The following is a 14,300-nucleotide window of genomic DNA, read 5'->3' on the forward strand; positions in this document are numbered from 1 at the left end:
AACCACCTACCCTCAGGGCCATGTCACTGACATGTCCTGGTAATGCAACGTGTGTGCATCTGAGATGTGGAACTCAGGGAGAAAAATAAGTCCATGGAGCACCTTCTGGGGCCAGAGGAACCAGAAGTTGTTTCAAGTGACAGCAGTGGGCTTGGTGATCAGGAACAGAGGGCGGTGGGTTCACTTTGCCCTGGTTCCCTGGGATTGGAAAGCAGCTCTAGCTCCTGGCTGAGTCCTGCCTTCTTCGGCATGTGAAGCAGCTCTGCCTGCCCTCCTGTGATCCACACTGCCCCACAGCTGAGCCCATGACTCCACATCTGCCTTGCTGATGTGACCTAAGGACTTGAGGAACTCAGACATGGGCTGCAGGGAAGGGTGTCCAGTGAGGGCAGGCATCTCCTTCCTGGTTCTCAGCTCTGGGACCCTCAGACCAGGACACACTGTATCTCCATGGCCTCTCGACCCAGCTGGAGTGAAGCGGGAGCAGAAGAGTTCGGTGTTGTTTTGAATGCTTACTGGATGCAGGGCCTGTGCTAGGTCAGGGGATGGAGACTGAGGGGAGACATGGCCCAGCCCTCAGGAAATGTCTGTTGTGGTTTAATTGGTGAGTTGAGGAAGAGGGGAAAGAGGAAGAAGCCCAGGAGAACAGCACATTTAAAACCACAGCACTTTGGGAGGCCAAGGCAGGAGGATCACCTGAGGGCAGGAGTTCAAGACCAGCCTGGGGAACATAGTGAGACCCCATCTGTAAAAAAACCCAAAAATCAGCCAGGTGTGGTGGCACACATCTGTGGTCCTAGCCATTCAGGAGCCTGAGGTGGGAGGATCGCTGGAGCCCAGGAGTTCAAGATCACAGTGAGCTCTGATACTGCCATCCTGCCCCTGTACTCCAGCCTGGACAACAGCGAGACTCTGTCTCCAAAAAAATAAATAAAACCACAGAAGATGACAGCATTGCTTTAAGAACTATGAAATGCTGGCCGGGCGCGGTGGCTCAAGCCTGTAATCCCAGCACTTTGGGAGGCCGAGACGGGCGGATCACGAGGTCAGGAGATCGAAACCATCCTGGCTAACACGGTGAAACCCCGTCTCTATTAAGAAATACAAAAAAACTAGCCGGGCGAGGTGGCGGGCGCCTGTAGTCCCAGCTACTCGGGAGGCTGAGGCCGGAGAATGGCGTGAACCCGGGAGGCGGAGCTTGCAGTGAGCGAGATCCGGCCACTGCACTCCAGCCTGGGCGACAGAGCGAGACTCCGTCTCAAAAAAAAAAAAAAAAAAAAAAAAAAAAAAAAAAAAGCAGAACTATGAAATGCTACAAGCAGGAAAAGTCTTGCTGTGTGTGGGGCACGGGGCCAGGCCCTTTCCCCGTTTCCTGTGTCATTCTCACGCTTCCTGAGAGTGGAAATAAGTCTTAGCAGTTGCCATTTATGTGCCAGCCACTTTTTATTTTTTTTATTTTTATTTTATTTTATTTTTTTTTTTTTTGAGACGGAGTCTTGCTCTGTCGCCCAGGCTGGAGTGCAGTGGCCGGATCTCAGCTCACTGCAAGCTCCGCCTCCTGGGTTCATGCCATTCTCCTGCCTCAGCCTCCAGAGTAGCTGGGACCACAGACGCCCGCCACCTCGCCCGGCTAGTTTTTTGTATTTTTTAGTAGAGACGGGGTTTCACCGTGTTAGCCAGGAGGGTCTTGATCTCCTGACCTCGTGATCCGTCCGTCTCGGCCTCCCAAAGTGCTGGGATTACAGGCTTGAGCCACCGAGCCCAGCTGCCAGCCACTTTTTAAAGTGCTTTAATCCTTAGAACTCACTAAAAGGTGAGTATAGTATCTCTGTTTTATGTCAAAGACTGACACCGGGGAGTCTCTGTGGTGGTGGTGGGGAGGCTAGAACCCGGGTCTAGCCAAGGAAGGTCACTGGGAGAGAGTCCGGGAGGCTGATGGTGGGGAAGGAAAGGCATTCCATGTAGTGGGAACTGCACGAGCATGGTTAGGACCCCAGGAAAGACCCCCGCTGTGTCAGAGCACAGCAGGTGGGTGGCACCATGGGGGAGGCCTTGAACCCCAGGATGACAGATATGGGGCAGGTGTGTCAGACAGTAAGAACATTTTGGAGGTTGTGAGCTAGAGATTCACAAGATGACGCCATGCGTGGGTGAGCTTCCCTTCAGGAAGGCCCTAGGGAAGTGGGAATGAGGGTCTTGAACTGGGGTGAGGCGGTGAGATTGGAAAAGAGAATGAGACCCATTCTGAAATGAGGGAGGAGGTGGCTTCCAGCCTTTAGAGCTGAGAGGCTTAGACATCAGTTAGCCCGACTGCTGTCCTACTTTGGCAAACGGTAATAGACCCCAAGGCCCACAGAAGGGGCTGCTTAACATCGCTCAGGGAGATCATGTAATCACCCACTGGGTTCACCTTACCCTCTGCCTAGACAAAGCCAGTTTGTCAAGACAAGGGAATTGCAATAAGGAGAGTTTAATTCATGCAGAGCTGGCTGTACGAGAGACTGGAGTTTTATTGTGACTCAAATCAGTCTCCCTGAGAATTCCAGGACGGAGTTTTTAAGGATAATTTGGTGGGTAGGGGCCGGTGAGTTGGGAGTGTTGATTGGTTGGGTCTCATGAAATCACAGGGAGTTGAAGCTGTCCTCTTGTGCTGAGTCAGGTCCTGGGTGGGGGCCACAAGACCAGATGAGCCAGTTTATGGATCTGAGTGGTGCCCGCTGATCATCAAGTGCAGGGTCTGCAAAATATCTCAGGCCCTGATCTGAGCTTTTACAATAGTGATGTTATTCCCAGGAGCAATTTGGGGAGGGTCAGAATCTTGCAGTCTCTAGCTGTATGACTCCTAAACCATAATTTCTAATCTTGTGGCTAATTTGTTAGTCCTACAAAGGCAGTCTAGTCCCCAGGCAGGAACAGGTTTTGTTTTGGGAAAGGGCTGTTATCATCTTTGTTTCAAAGCTAAACTATAAACTGAGTTCCTCCCAGTTAGTTCGGCCTATGGCCAGGAGTGAAAAAGGACAGCTTGGAAGTTAGAAGCAAGATGGAGTCAGTTAGGTCAGATCTCTTTCACTGTAATAAATGTATCAGTTATAGTTTCCCCCACCCCGAGACGGAGTCTCTCTGTGTCGTCCAGGCTGTAGTGCAGTGGCGTGATCTTGGCTCACTGCAACCGCCACCTCTCGGGTTCAAGCGATTCTTCTGCCTCAGCCTCCCAAGTAGCTGGGACTACAGGCGCCCACCACCACACCTGGCTAATTTTTGTATTTTTGGAAGAGACGGGGTTTCACTATGTTAGTCAGGCTGGTCTCGAACTCCTGACCTCAGGTGATCCATCTGCCTCGGCCTCCCGAAGTGCTGGGATTACAGGCGTGAGCCACTGCACCCTGAGCCACTGCAGCCGGCCTGTATCAGTTATAGTTTCTGCAAAGGCAGTTTCAGGAATAGGAAGCAGAACCAGGACTGCAGCCCAAGCCACCACGAGAGGCCAGTCTTTGGGGATGGTCTTTCAGGACGATATTTGTGGGTGGCCCAAGGAGCCCCAGGCAGCTCCAGAGGGAGGAAGTGGGAGGTCCTGTTTCCAGAATCTGTCCACCCACGAGAAAGCAGCAGGGGTGGCTGGGTTCTACCTTAGCCACAATGAGAGGAGAGGTGTGAGCAGGACTGGGCCTTGGGCGTCTCCCATAGGAGACTAGGAGCTGCAGGGAGATGTGGAGGGGATGATGCAGGTGTCACTGGGCCTTGATGTTCCCCAGGGCCTTTTGGCAGTGAGAAGAGGGAACTGGAGCCCCAAGGCTGCCGCTGATGCTGCTCGCTGACATTTCCATTCATTCAGTCACTCAGGATTTATTGAGCGCCCACCCCGTGCCACCTGCTGTGAACAGAACACCCAGAGATCCCTGCCCAGACAGACAAGTTCTTCCTGTCACATGTTGGGGTGATAACTGTGATGGAGAAAGAGAGGAAGAGCCAGCAGTGCCTCCAGCTGGGGAGACGGGGCAGACCTCACCGAGGTGGTGACATTTGAGCCCCAGCTGAAGGGGTGCCAGGGCAAGAGTGCCCAGGAAGAGGGAAGAGCCTGGAGGCAGAAGGCTGACTGAAGAAGAATCTGGAGGCTCGGGTGGCTGCAGCAGAGAAAGCAAGGGGGTGGGTGGCAGGACGTGAGGTCAGAGGAGAATGGGCGGCACCCTGTGGCTCACAGATCCTTGAAAGGGTTTTGGTTTTGACTGAGCAGAACGGGGCCATTGCAGATCAACATGCACTTTAAATGATCAAAACCCCCATCTTTCCCCTGGGAAGGAGGAGGCCAAGGAAGGCTGTGTTTCTGACTCACACGGGGGAGTCGGGGGAATCGTAAACAACCCTGGAGAGAACAGCCAGGCCTGGTGAGTCACTCCTGGGAGTGGCTCCTCCCCACCCTGCCACGCAGCCGGCAGCTGCGGGCTGGGCCTACCCCCTGGTGGCCATGCTCCCTCCGCACCTGGCCTCTCTCTGTGGCATGGGGGCGGCCGTGCCCCTTGGTGGCGATGAATGGGAGTGGAGCTGGGCTGGCTGGGCAGGCAGGGGCTTGCTTCTTGCTGACTAAGGCAGCCCTGGAGGGGCCCGACCATGGGGCAGGGACCCAGTTGCCATCTCCAGAGCCAGGATCATTGGCCAGGCTGGGGAATCAAGGCCCCTGTGGTCCTGGCACGCCTGGCCCGTGAGACTGTACTCTGCACGACTCCTCCAGGTGGCCAGGGTCACCGGAGCTGGCTCGCTCCCCTCTGCCAGTTGCTGGAGGTCCGGGCACCAGGCCACATCTCACCTTCCTGCCAGGGTTAAACATTAGTAGGAGGTTATTAGCGTGGGCCAGGGGAGGGAGGGGGGAAATTCAACTCTGTCTCCTTTGCTGGAGCCGCCAGTTTCTGCAAGCCCAGACAATGCCGGTGGAGGAGTTTGTGGCTGGCTGGATCTCTGGTGAGACATTTTTCTTCCTTCTGTCACATCACACCCAATGGTAGGTCACTCCCTGGGGAAGATGGGTGACACGGGAGGAGTGGAGACCAAAGTCTGAGTTCCGGCCTGGCAGGAGGATCACTTGAGCCCAGAAGTTTGAGACCAGTCTGGGCAACATAGGGAGGCCCCTGTCTCTACAAAAAATCAAAAAACAAATTAGCTGAGCATGGTGTAGTCCCAGCTACTCAGGAGGATTGCTTGAGCTCAGGAGTTCAAGGCTGCAGTGAGCTATGACTGCACCACTGTACTCCAGCCTGGGTGACAGAATGAGACCCTGCCACAAAAAAAAAAAAAAAAAAAAAGGCAGGGCATGGTGACTCACATCTGTAATCCCAGCACTTTGGGAGGCTGAGGCAGGAGGATCACTTGGGGTCAGGAGTTTGAGAACAGCCTGGGCAACATAGGAAGACCCTGTCTCTCTAAGAAATGAGAGGCTGGGCCCTGTGGCTCATGCCTGTAATCCCAGCACTTTGGGAGGCCGAGGTGGGTGGATCATGAGGTCAGGAGTTCGAGACCAGCCTGGCCAACATGGTGAAACCCCCAACTCTACTAAAAATACAAAAATTATAGCCAGGTGCAGTAGTGGGCACCTGTAATCCCACCTATTTGGGAGGCTGAGGCAGAAGAATCGCTTGAACCCAGGAGGTAGAGGTTTGCAGTGAGCTGAGATCACACCACTGCACTCTAGCCTGGGCAACAGAGCGAGACTCCATCTCAAAGAAAAAAAAAAGAAATAAGAAAAAAATTAGCCAGGCTTGGTGGCGCATGCCTGTGGTCCCAACTACTCCAGAGGCTGAGGTGGGAGGAGCCCTTGAGCCCAGGAGGTTGAAGCTGCGATGAGCCATGATCATGCCACTGCACTCCAGCCTGGATAACAGAGCAAGACCCTGTCTTTAAAAAAAACAAAAAGTCTGGGTTCCCTGGAGCGCCCCAGAGCCAGCTGTCCCCAGTCCTCCGGGGATTGGCCGATGGGGAGAAGAGAAGGTGCAGGTGGGAGGTGCTGCCTCTGCCTTCCAAGGTCACTCTGCCTGACACCTGCAGAGGGCGGGAGAGCCAGGTGAGCACCTATACCTTGAGCCCTGCTCTCCAGACCCACCCTGTGGAGCTCACAAAGGAAGCTCTCCTTTGGCCTCACCTGCTGTCCTGAGCTCCCTCTGGGCCTCTGCCCTACCTGGCTGTGGGCCGCAGTCTGGGGCCCTGAGGCCTGTTGTGCTGTGGTCCCAGCCCAGCTTCCGGGTGGCATTCCTCTTAGGAGAAAGAGAGGGACGTTCTGAACCTGCCTCCTGGGAGTGCGACCTCCCCTAAGCTCCAGAACCAGCCTCCGCTGTGGAGGGCAGGGCTAGCAGTGGGCAGGTGGACGGGAGGGGAGAAGCTCCTCCGCAGGTGCCCAAGCATGACCCCCATCAGGGCCCTGCAGTTCTCGTGGCCAGCTGGCAGCAGGGCCTGCTCTGGATCCTGGCGACAACATTATGAGTTGAAGAAAAAAAAAGTAAAGCTCTCGGAGAGGCAGGAACCTGGGTGATTCGCCCAGAGTCCCACATCTCATTGGCAGTGGGATACCTGGGTATGGGCTCCAGAGAGGACACATGCATCTTTGGCTGGCTCTTCCCTCCTGGGTGTGCATCCTCAGTGGGGCCTGGGGTCTTACTCCCTTGTCCCAGTGCCTTCCTGGCCCAGTGCCTGCGTGGAGGGGGTGTCGGGGCAGCTGGAGTCTCTGGAGCTTGGCAGGAAGGTGGCTGCACATGTCTGAGATGGCTCTGCTCTCCTTCCTCCTGCCTGAACCCCTCTTTCCTCTTGGCACAGACTTGCTTCCTGGGCCTGGCACGAGGGCCCTCACTCATAGCATCTTCTTGTCACCACAGGAGCTCTGGGCTTGGTCCTGGGACACCCCTTTGACACTGTAAAGGTGAGTTTAGGAGAGGCACCAGAGGAATGAAAGATCGCACCTAACCCAAACGTCAGGGTGCCCTGAGATCAGGCCTGGCTAATCTTGCCTTTCCTGCCTCTCCTGCTGGCTGGCATCCTGCTTGAGGGGGCAGAGGGAAAGGTTGGCCCACCTGCCCATCCCGCCACCCCACCTGCCCTGTTCTCCCACCCAGGTGCGCCTGCAGACCCAGACCACCTACCGGGGCATCGTTGACTGCATGGTCAAGATTTACCGCCATGAGTCCGTGAGTGAACCACTCCTTTGGGGTCCTCCCCCTTTGGGGGAGGCATCTGGGGCCATTGGTGCCAGCTTCCCCCTCCAGCAGGGTTCTGCCCCTGGAGGAGAGAAGACCATGTCTGGGATCCTTGGGGGGCCTGGGTGGTAGCCTGGCACCCCAATGGCTCAGCCTCAGCCTGTCCCCACCTGTCCCCACCTCCCTGTGGCAGGACTTGGGAGCAGTTTCCAGCCAGAGGCTGCCTTTCCAGGGCTGGAGAGGACAAAGGGGAGGCCCCACAGTGCCTACTCCAGTGCCACTGTGTGTCTCTGCAGCTCCTGGGCTTCTTCAAGGGAATGAGCTTCCCCATTGCCAGCATAGCTGTGGTCAACTCTGTCCTGTTTGGGGTCTATAGCAACACCCTGCTGCTGCTCACGGCCACCTCCCACCAGGAGCGGCGGGCCCAGCCACCCAGCTACATGCACATCTTCCTAGCGGGCTGCACCGGGGGGTTCCTGCAGGTGAGGGGGCAGTGGGTGGGCACACACGAGTGTCATAGGGATGGTCATGTCGATCTGTCCTCTTCCGCCCTGCTCTGGTGACCCACAGCTATGGAGGCACAGGCCTCCTGGAGGGGAACAAGAGGCCTGTGCTGTGGCTTTCCAGGCTGCAGGCCTTTGGGGGAGCGCTGTGGGGAACGGAAGAGGCAAAAGGCAGACAGAGCTGGCGGGCACTACCAAGAGGGTGCTGGGAGAAGCAGCCTGGGCCACTCGCTCCAGCTGACAGGGCTTGCCCTCCTCCAGAGGGGTCTGCCAGACTCAGGGCTGTGGGGACCCCACTCCCCAAGGAGACCTTTGACCCTGGAGAACTGCCAGCCCCCCGCAGAGCTGTGAGCCCAGCCCCTCTGGCCAGGTCCTGATGAGGTCCTGACACTCCCCTGGTCCCGTTGGCTCTACCCTTTGCCTGGAGCGCTTGCGTGGCCATGACCTGGGAGCCTCACCTGAGGCCCCGGCATTAGCCATTAAGTCACTGCCGTCATTTGGGCTTTAGGCTTTAGAGGGGCAGATGAAGGGAAGAGGGACCAGCTGCCGCCAGTGGGAGCCGGTACTGACAGGTGCCTGTGAACATAAGCAGGCACAGGGTGCGCCCGGTACCCACTCACAGCCCCACCGCGAGCCAGGGTTGCCCTCTCCTGGGCGGCTGCCCCCAGTTCCCTGTCACACTTCATGGGGCAGAGAGCAAGGACAAAGGACAAAGGACAAAGTCAGGCTGCTCCTTCAAATGAATTAATGATTAATGAGACCCCCGGAGGCCCTGGCTTTTCTTCTGCCCCTTCTTGTGCGAGGTGTCACCTATAGGTTTCCTGAGTCCCACGAGCCACATCCCACAAACACAAGGAAGAGAACCGAGGCCCTCAGCTAAGTGGCCAGGCCCAGCTTCTAAGTCACCCTGCCCCCTCCAGCTCTTTGGAAAGCAGAAGTGGGGACTGTGAGGGCTGCTGATGGAGCCTGGGTTTACAGTCAAACCTGTGGCTTCCGTTTACCAGAGTCTTAGAAGAAAAATGTGTTTTAGTGTGGAGTGGAAGAAGAGGCAGGGATTGGCAGCCTCTGACAGGCACAGATGTTGCCCTGGGCTTGGCCAAAGCTAACCTTCTGAAATAGCATCTGACATTCCACCACCCTGTGGGACTGTCACCTGTCATCAGCCTCGCCCTGTCCTCAGCCCCCAGGAGCTCAGGGCTCAGAACACCCCCTGAAGCCCTGAGCTCAGCCCTGCCAGCACGCTCTGGAGGGTGGCACAAGGCCCCATCTCCCAAGGGATGGTCCCCAACCTATGACCCTTCCTGCCAGGGCCAAAGTAAACAAGCGAAGACTTGGCCTGCCAAACCCTAAGGACCAGCACCGGAGGTGACCGCCAGTCCCCGTCGCCATCAGCCATCGCCAGGGCTGAGGAACTGAGCCCATGAACCTGTCACAAAACAAACGAGCGAAAAACACCTAAGTCCCTCCTAGATAGGCTAGCCTCAACATGGACTCTTGACTCTCACCTGGACTCCGAAAGCCATCTTGACCTAGTGGCATCTCTGACCCAAACCTTAACTGCCGCCATCACTCTCTACATCCCCCCAGCACTGACCCTTACCAGGACCCCAGCCCCAATTCCATCCCAAATCTGTGTAGTGTCTGCTTCCGCGGATGCTAAGAGCTCTAGCACCTGCCAAGTCCCCCCATTACCCACCTTCCCACACTCAGAAGCCTCTTTGGTGGAATGCTAATGGGAGGGAGTCTTGCCTCTCCAGAGGCAGGAAGGGCTGGCCCCCATGCCCCCCGGGCCTCTGAGAAGTGGGTGCAGGAGAACAACACTCGCGAGGGGACCTCCTTCACCCTGGGAGAGGGTGGCCTCTTTGCTATTTCACAGTCACAGGCTGAATCCTTCACTTGCTCCTGCTCACTGTGCAGGTATGCTCACTGCCAGCTTTAGGGAGGCCAGAAACCAACCTGCTCCTGCAAAAAGAATCCGGGCTTGTTCTGAGTGCCTGGTGCAGGCCAGGCAAGTGGGACACTGTTGCATGAGGAGGGGGCAGTGCCTCTCGCTCTTGGGCCTGATGCCAAGGGAGGTGGCCTGTCCCCATCGCATGCAGACATCCTGGCCATCCCAGCCACACGTGCACGTGAGAGGCTGGGCACTGGCAGGGTTCCTGAGGAACCGGATGATGTGGTCGTCTGCCTGCATCCTTCCTCTTGTGAATGTAAGGGGCCAGTTCCCAGCCCAAAGCCCCACCTGGGGCCTTCATGTTTCGTCCCCAACAGGCCTACTGTCTGGCTCCTTTTGACCTCATCAAAGTCCGGCTACAAAACCAGACAGAGCCAGTGGCCCAGCCGGGTAGCCCCCCACCCCAGTACCAGGGGCCCGTGCACTGTGCAGCCTCCATCTTCCGGGAGGAGGGGTACCGGGGGCTGTTCCGAGGAGCCTGGGCCCTGATGCTGAGGGACACCCCCACGATGGGGATCTACTTCATCACCTATGAAGGGCTCTGTCACCAGTACACACCAGAAGGCCAGAATCCCAGTAAGTAAAGTGGTGTGAGAGGACGGGGGACAGAGGTGTGTGTAGCAGGCAGAGGCCAGCGGGGACTGGGGAAGGAGATTAGGGTCTGGGGAGGATGCTGTGTTCTTGGTCTGACCCCTGCTCTGGGCTCCCTCTGCCCCAGGTTCAGCCACAGTGCTGGTGGCAGGGGGCTTTGCAGGCATTGCTTCCTGGGTGGCAGCCACGCCCTTAGACGTGATCAAGTCCCGGATGCAGATGGACGGGCTGAGACGCAGAGTATACCAGGGGGTGCTGGACTGCATGGTGAGCAGCGTCCGGCAGGAAGGACTGGGGGTCTTCTTCCGGGGGGTCACCATCAACAGTGCCCGCGCCTTTCCCGTCAATGCTGTCACCTTCCTCAGCTACGAATATCTCCTCCGCTGGTGGGGATGAGCCCTGCGGCAATGCCAATGGCGCCCCATCAGGCCCACGGCCCGGAAGCCAGTTTGAGATTGGAGGCCAGATTGAAAATCTGCAGCTTGCAAATCAGTGCAAGAGGCTCAGCCCTTCCTAACCAAGGCACCTCCCACCCGAGCAGATCTGGGCTGGGCAGGTGCCTGCAGGAGCCAGAAGCCAGGGGGCCTGGGCAGCCTCCCTGTGTAGCTGGCCTTGACTCCTTTGCCTCCCACGTCTGTGAAACAGGGAGCATGAGGCACAAGTGAGCTGGCAACATCCCAGCCCCTGTCCTGTGCCGTCACCTCTTTTTTTTTTTTTTTTTTTGAGATGGAGTCTTGCTCTGTTGCCCAGGCTAGAGTGTGGTGGAGCGATCTCAGCTCACTGCAACCTCCGCCTTTCCACCTTCCAGGTTCAAGCGATTCTCCTGCCTCAGCCGCCCGAGTAGCTGGGACTACAGGCGGGCACCACCACACCCAGCTAATTTTTTGTATTTTTAGTAGAGACAGAGTTTCACCATGTTAGCCAGGATGGTCTCAATCTCCTGACCTTGTAATCCACCCGCCTCGGCCTCCCAAAGTGCTGGGATTACAGGTGTGAGCCACCGTGTCCGGCCCCTTCACCTCTTAAGGAGATCTGAGACTTCGCTTCTGAGAGTCCCCGCTGCCTCCCACCTCCCTGCCTTTCAAAGCTCTCTCCCCCATGACAGGATAACCCTATGTCTCCTCTGGCCAGAATCCTTCAGTGGCTCTCATCACCTTCAGGAAAAGCCCAGACTCCTTCCACCCTCCAGGTTCCTCCCTCCCCACGAGGCTTCGTTCTCCTGGGGTTGCTTCCTGGACCCTGAACAAGCTGTGCTCTCATTGCCTGGGCCTGGCCAGCAGTGCCCGGCAGGGTGACTCCACCATTCCCCGGGCTGGCCCCACTCTCCTCTGAGACCCAGGCTGAACCTGGTCTCCCGGTCCTTCCTTGACTCGCCTCCCCACCTGAGGCTGACTTTGGGGTTCCCAGACACCCCACCCTCACACCTGCCTTGATCATAGCACTTGCCTGCGCTTCTTCAGAGTCGTTAATTTGCTTCTCGGCTTCCCCACTGGACTGTGAGCTCCCTGAGGTCAGGGATTGCGCTTTGGATGGTTTCCAGCCTGAGCTTGGTGCTTGAACAGACATGTGCAATAAATGCTCATTAAATGATGCGACTGTACTCCTGACCTGTCTCTCCCACGCCAGCTGCCACACCTGCTTTCTTGGTCTTGCCACACAGCTTTCTGTTGAATCTCCCAGCCCCCATTTGCCTGCTCTGACCTGTCTTGAGGTCACCTGCAGTGGAGGATGCTGGGAGCTGGGGGTCTGTCTGCTTTGCCCACTCCCAGCTGATGGCACTTGTTTTCTTTTTCTTTTTTTCTCTATTCTTTCTTTTTTTAGATACAGGTCTCACTCTGTTGCCCAGGCTGGAGGGCAGTGGTGCCATCATAGCTCACTGCGACCTTGAACTCCTGGGCTCAAGCGATCTTCCCACCCTAGTCTTCTAAGTAGCTGGGGCTCCAGGTGTGTGCCACTGCACCTGGCTAATTTTTTATTTTTATTGTTTATAGAGAGGAGGTCTCACTATGTTGCCCAGGCTGTCTTGAACTCCTGAGCACAGCCAGCCCTCCCACCCTGGCCTCCCAAAGAGCTGAGGTTACCGGTGCGAGCCACTGTCGTTTTCTTTACCCATCTCAGTTGCTCAGTGGGAATTAAAAACTGGCTGAGAGGGTTCTTTTAACTGACAACAAAATTGAGCATCAAGGGCCATTTGTACCCACTAATGTCCCTATCTGGTCTGAGACCAACGTGAGTGCACTTCATGGTGACCTGAATTCCCGCCATTTACCGGTGCCTCCCTGTAGAAACAATCACAGTGTAATGATCACAGCTGGCAGAGAGGCAGCCTCGGCTCAGAGACAGTTTGCAGCTTGTCCTAGGCCACACCACGGGTAAGTCATACGATGTGCTTGGATGCCTCTGAGCTTCCAGCCCCAGCGTCCAGTTACTTAGCTACCCTGCTCCACCTGGGCACATGGGGGTCTTCCGTGAGTCGCCTAAGTTCAACTGCCCCCACACTACCCTGGGCTAGACCCGCCGGGACCATGCTCCGTCACGTGCTCGTCGGAGCTCTCCTTCACCAGATCCTGTGCTGGCCTCCAGCCATCTGCAGCTAGTTTTTGTATTTTTAGCAGAGACAGGGGTTTCACCATGTTGGCCAGGCTGGCCTCGAACTCCTGGCCTCATGTGATCCACCCGCCTTGGCCTCCCAAAGTGCTGGGATTACAGGCCTGAGCCACCGCGCCTGGCTTTCCTCTGTGATCCCTTCCGAGTGGACAATCTCTGAGCCCACCCAGCAGCACCACAGTGCCAGGGACTCCAGGCTGGACACTGCAGTGACGGTACAGCAGGTGTCAGAACACCACTGGGCAGCCAGAGGCTTGAAGGAAGCAAACAGGACGCATGAGGAGGAGGAGGTGGACTCCTATAAACAGTGCAGAAAGTAGGCAGGAGGGCAGGTAAGAGTGGTCCTCTGGGCCGGGCGCGGTGGCTCAAGCCTGTAATCCCAGCACTTTGGGAGGCCGAGGCGGGTGGATCACGAGGTCAGGAGATCGAGACCATCCTGGCTAACATGGTGAAACGCCGTCTCTACTAAAAATACAAAAAAAAAACTAGCCGGGCGTGGTGGCGGGCGCCTGTAGTCCCAGCTACTCGGAGGCTGAGGCGGGAGAATGGCGTGAACCCGGGAGGTGGAGCTTGCAGTGAGCCGAGATCGCGCCACTGCACTCCAGCCTGGGCGACAGAGCGAGACTCCGCCTCAAAAAAAAAAAAAGAGTGGTCCTCTGTTGTTTGCTATTTCTCATCAAATTACTAGTCAGCGGGAATTCCCATTTGGGCGCCCCTGTTTCTGAGAGAGAGCTGTTCTCCTCTGTCCTTTGCCTATTAAACATCTGCTCCTAAACTAAAAAAAAAAAAAACCAGTTAGCAAGGGAATACAACGAAAAACATCTATTTTTTGGCTTTAGTTAAATGGGCTCCCATTCTCCCTCTCTGGTTCTATCCAGAGGCATCTCCTAAAGAGCCTGGAGTGCCCCTCCTCTAAACTCCACCTTTACAGCCAGAGAGAGTGGCCAGACTCGGGTGGGACCAGGGAGTTCCAGGCCCAGGTTCTTTCCGCCAACCCATAGCAAAGGCTACCCGCTGGGCTGGGAGAACAGTCCTGGAGTGAGTTGAGGGTTTAGTATGGCGTGATTAGTGAGCGAATAACTCACTCCTCCTGCACAGAGGCCCCAGGAGGAGATGCCACCACTGGAGGGGAGGGCAGAAAGACAAAGATGGGGCAGGAAGGGACCAGAGAGATTCTAAAAATCTAGATCTTGGCTGGGTGGTGGGTCTCGTCTGTAATCCCAGCACTTTGGGAGGCCAAGGCATGCAGATCACCTGAGGTCAGCAGTTCAAGACCAGCCTGGCCAATATGGTGAAACCCCATCTCTACTGAAAATACAAAAATTAGCCAGGTGTGGTGGCACATGCCTGTAATCCCAGCTACTAAGGAGGCTGAGGCAGGAGAATCACTTGAACCCGGGTGGTGGAGGTTGAAGTGAGCAAAGATCACCCCATTGCACTCCAGCCTAGGTGACAGAGAGAGACTCCATCTCAAAA

General features: G+C 56.3%; 1 protein-coding gene across 9 annotated transcripts; it reads left to right on the forward strand.

The window, feature by feature from the left end:
- The first annotated feature begins 3,784 nt into the window (after positions 1 to 3,784).
- Positions 3,785 to 11,809, forward strand: SLC25A45 (solute carrier family 25 member 45). 9 transcript variants are annotated; one of them, XM_050757285.1, is made up of 8 exons: positions 3,785 to 4,382; positions 4,899 to 4,953; positions 6,855 to 6,898; positions 7,092 to 7,163; positions 7,469 to 7,654; positions 9,944 to 10,202; positions 10,345 to 10,484; positions 11,323 to 11,809. In XM_050757285.1, exons 2-8 carry the CDS (start codon positions 4,917 to 4,919, stop codon positions 11,458 to 11,460), a joined length of 876 nt encoding a protein of 291 aa, XP_050613242.1. In that variant the 5' UTR covers positions 3,785 to 4,382; positions 4,899 to 4,916; the 3' UTR covers positions 11,461 to 11,809. The 9 variants fall into 9 exon arrangements, with proteins under 9 accessions (XP_050613242.1, XP_050613245.1, XP_050613250.1 ...); XM_050757288.1 differs by having other exon boundaries at positions 10,345 to 11,809; XM_050757293.1 differs by lacking the exon at positions 4,899 to 4,953 and having other exon boundaries at positions 3,787 to 4,382.
- The last annotated feature ends 2,491 nt before the right edge of the window (positions 11,810 to 14,300 follow it).

This window comes from Macaca thibetana, chromosome 14 (genome assembly GCF_024542745.1).
Source record: "Macaca thibetana thibetana isolate TM-01 chromosome 14, ASM2454274v1, whole genome shotgun sequence".
Taxonomy (NCBI): domain Eukaryota; kingdom Metazoa; phylum Chordata; class Mammalia; order Primates; family Cercopithecidae; genus Macaca; species Macaca thibetana.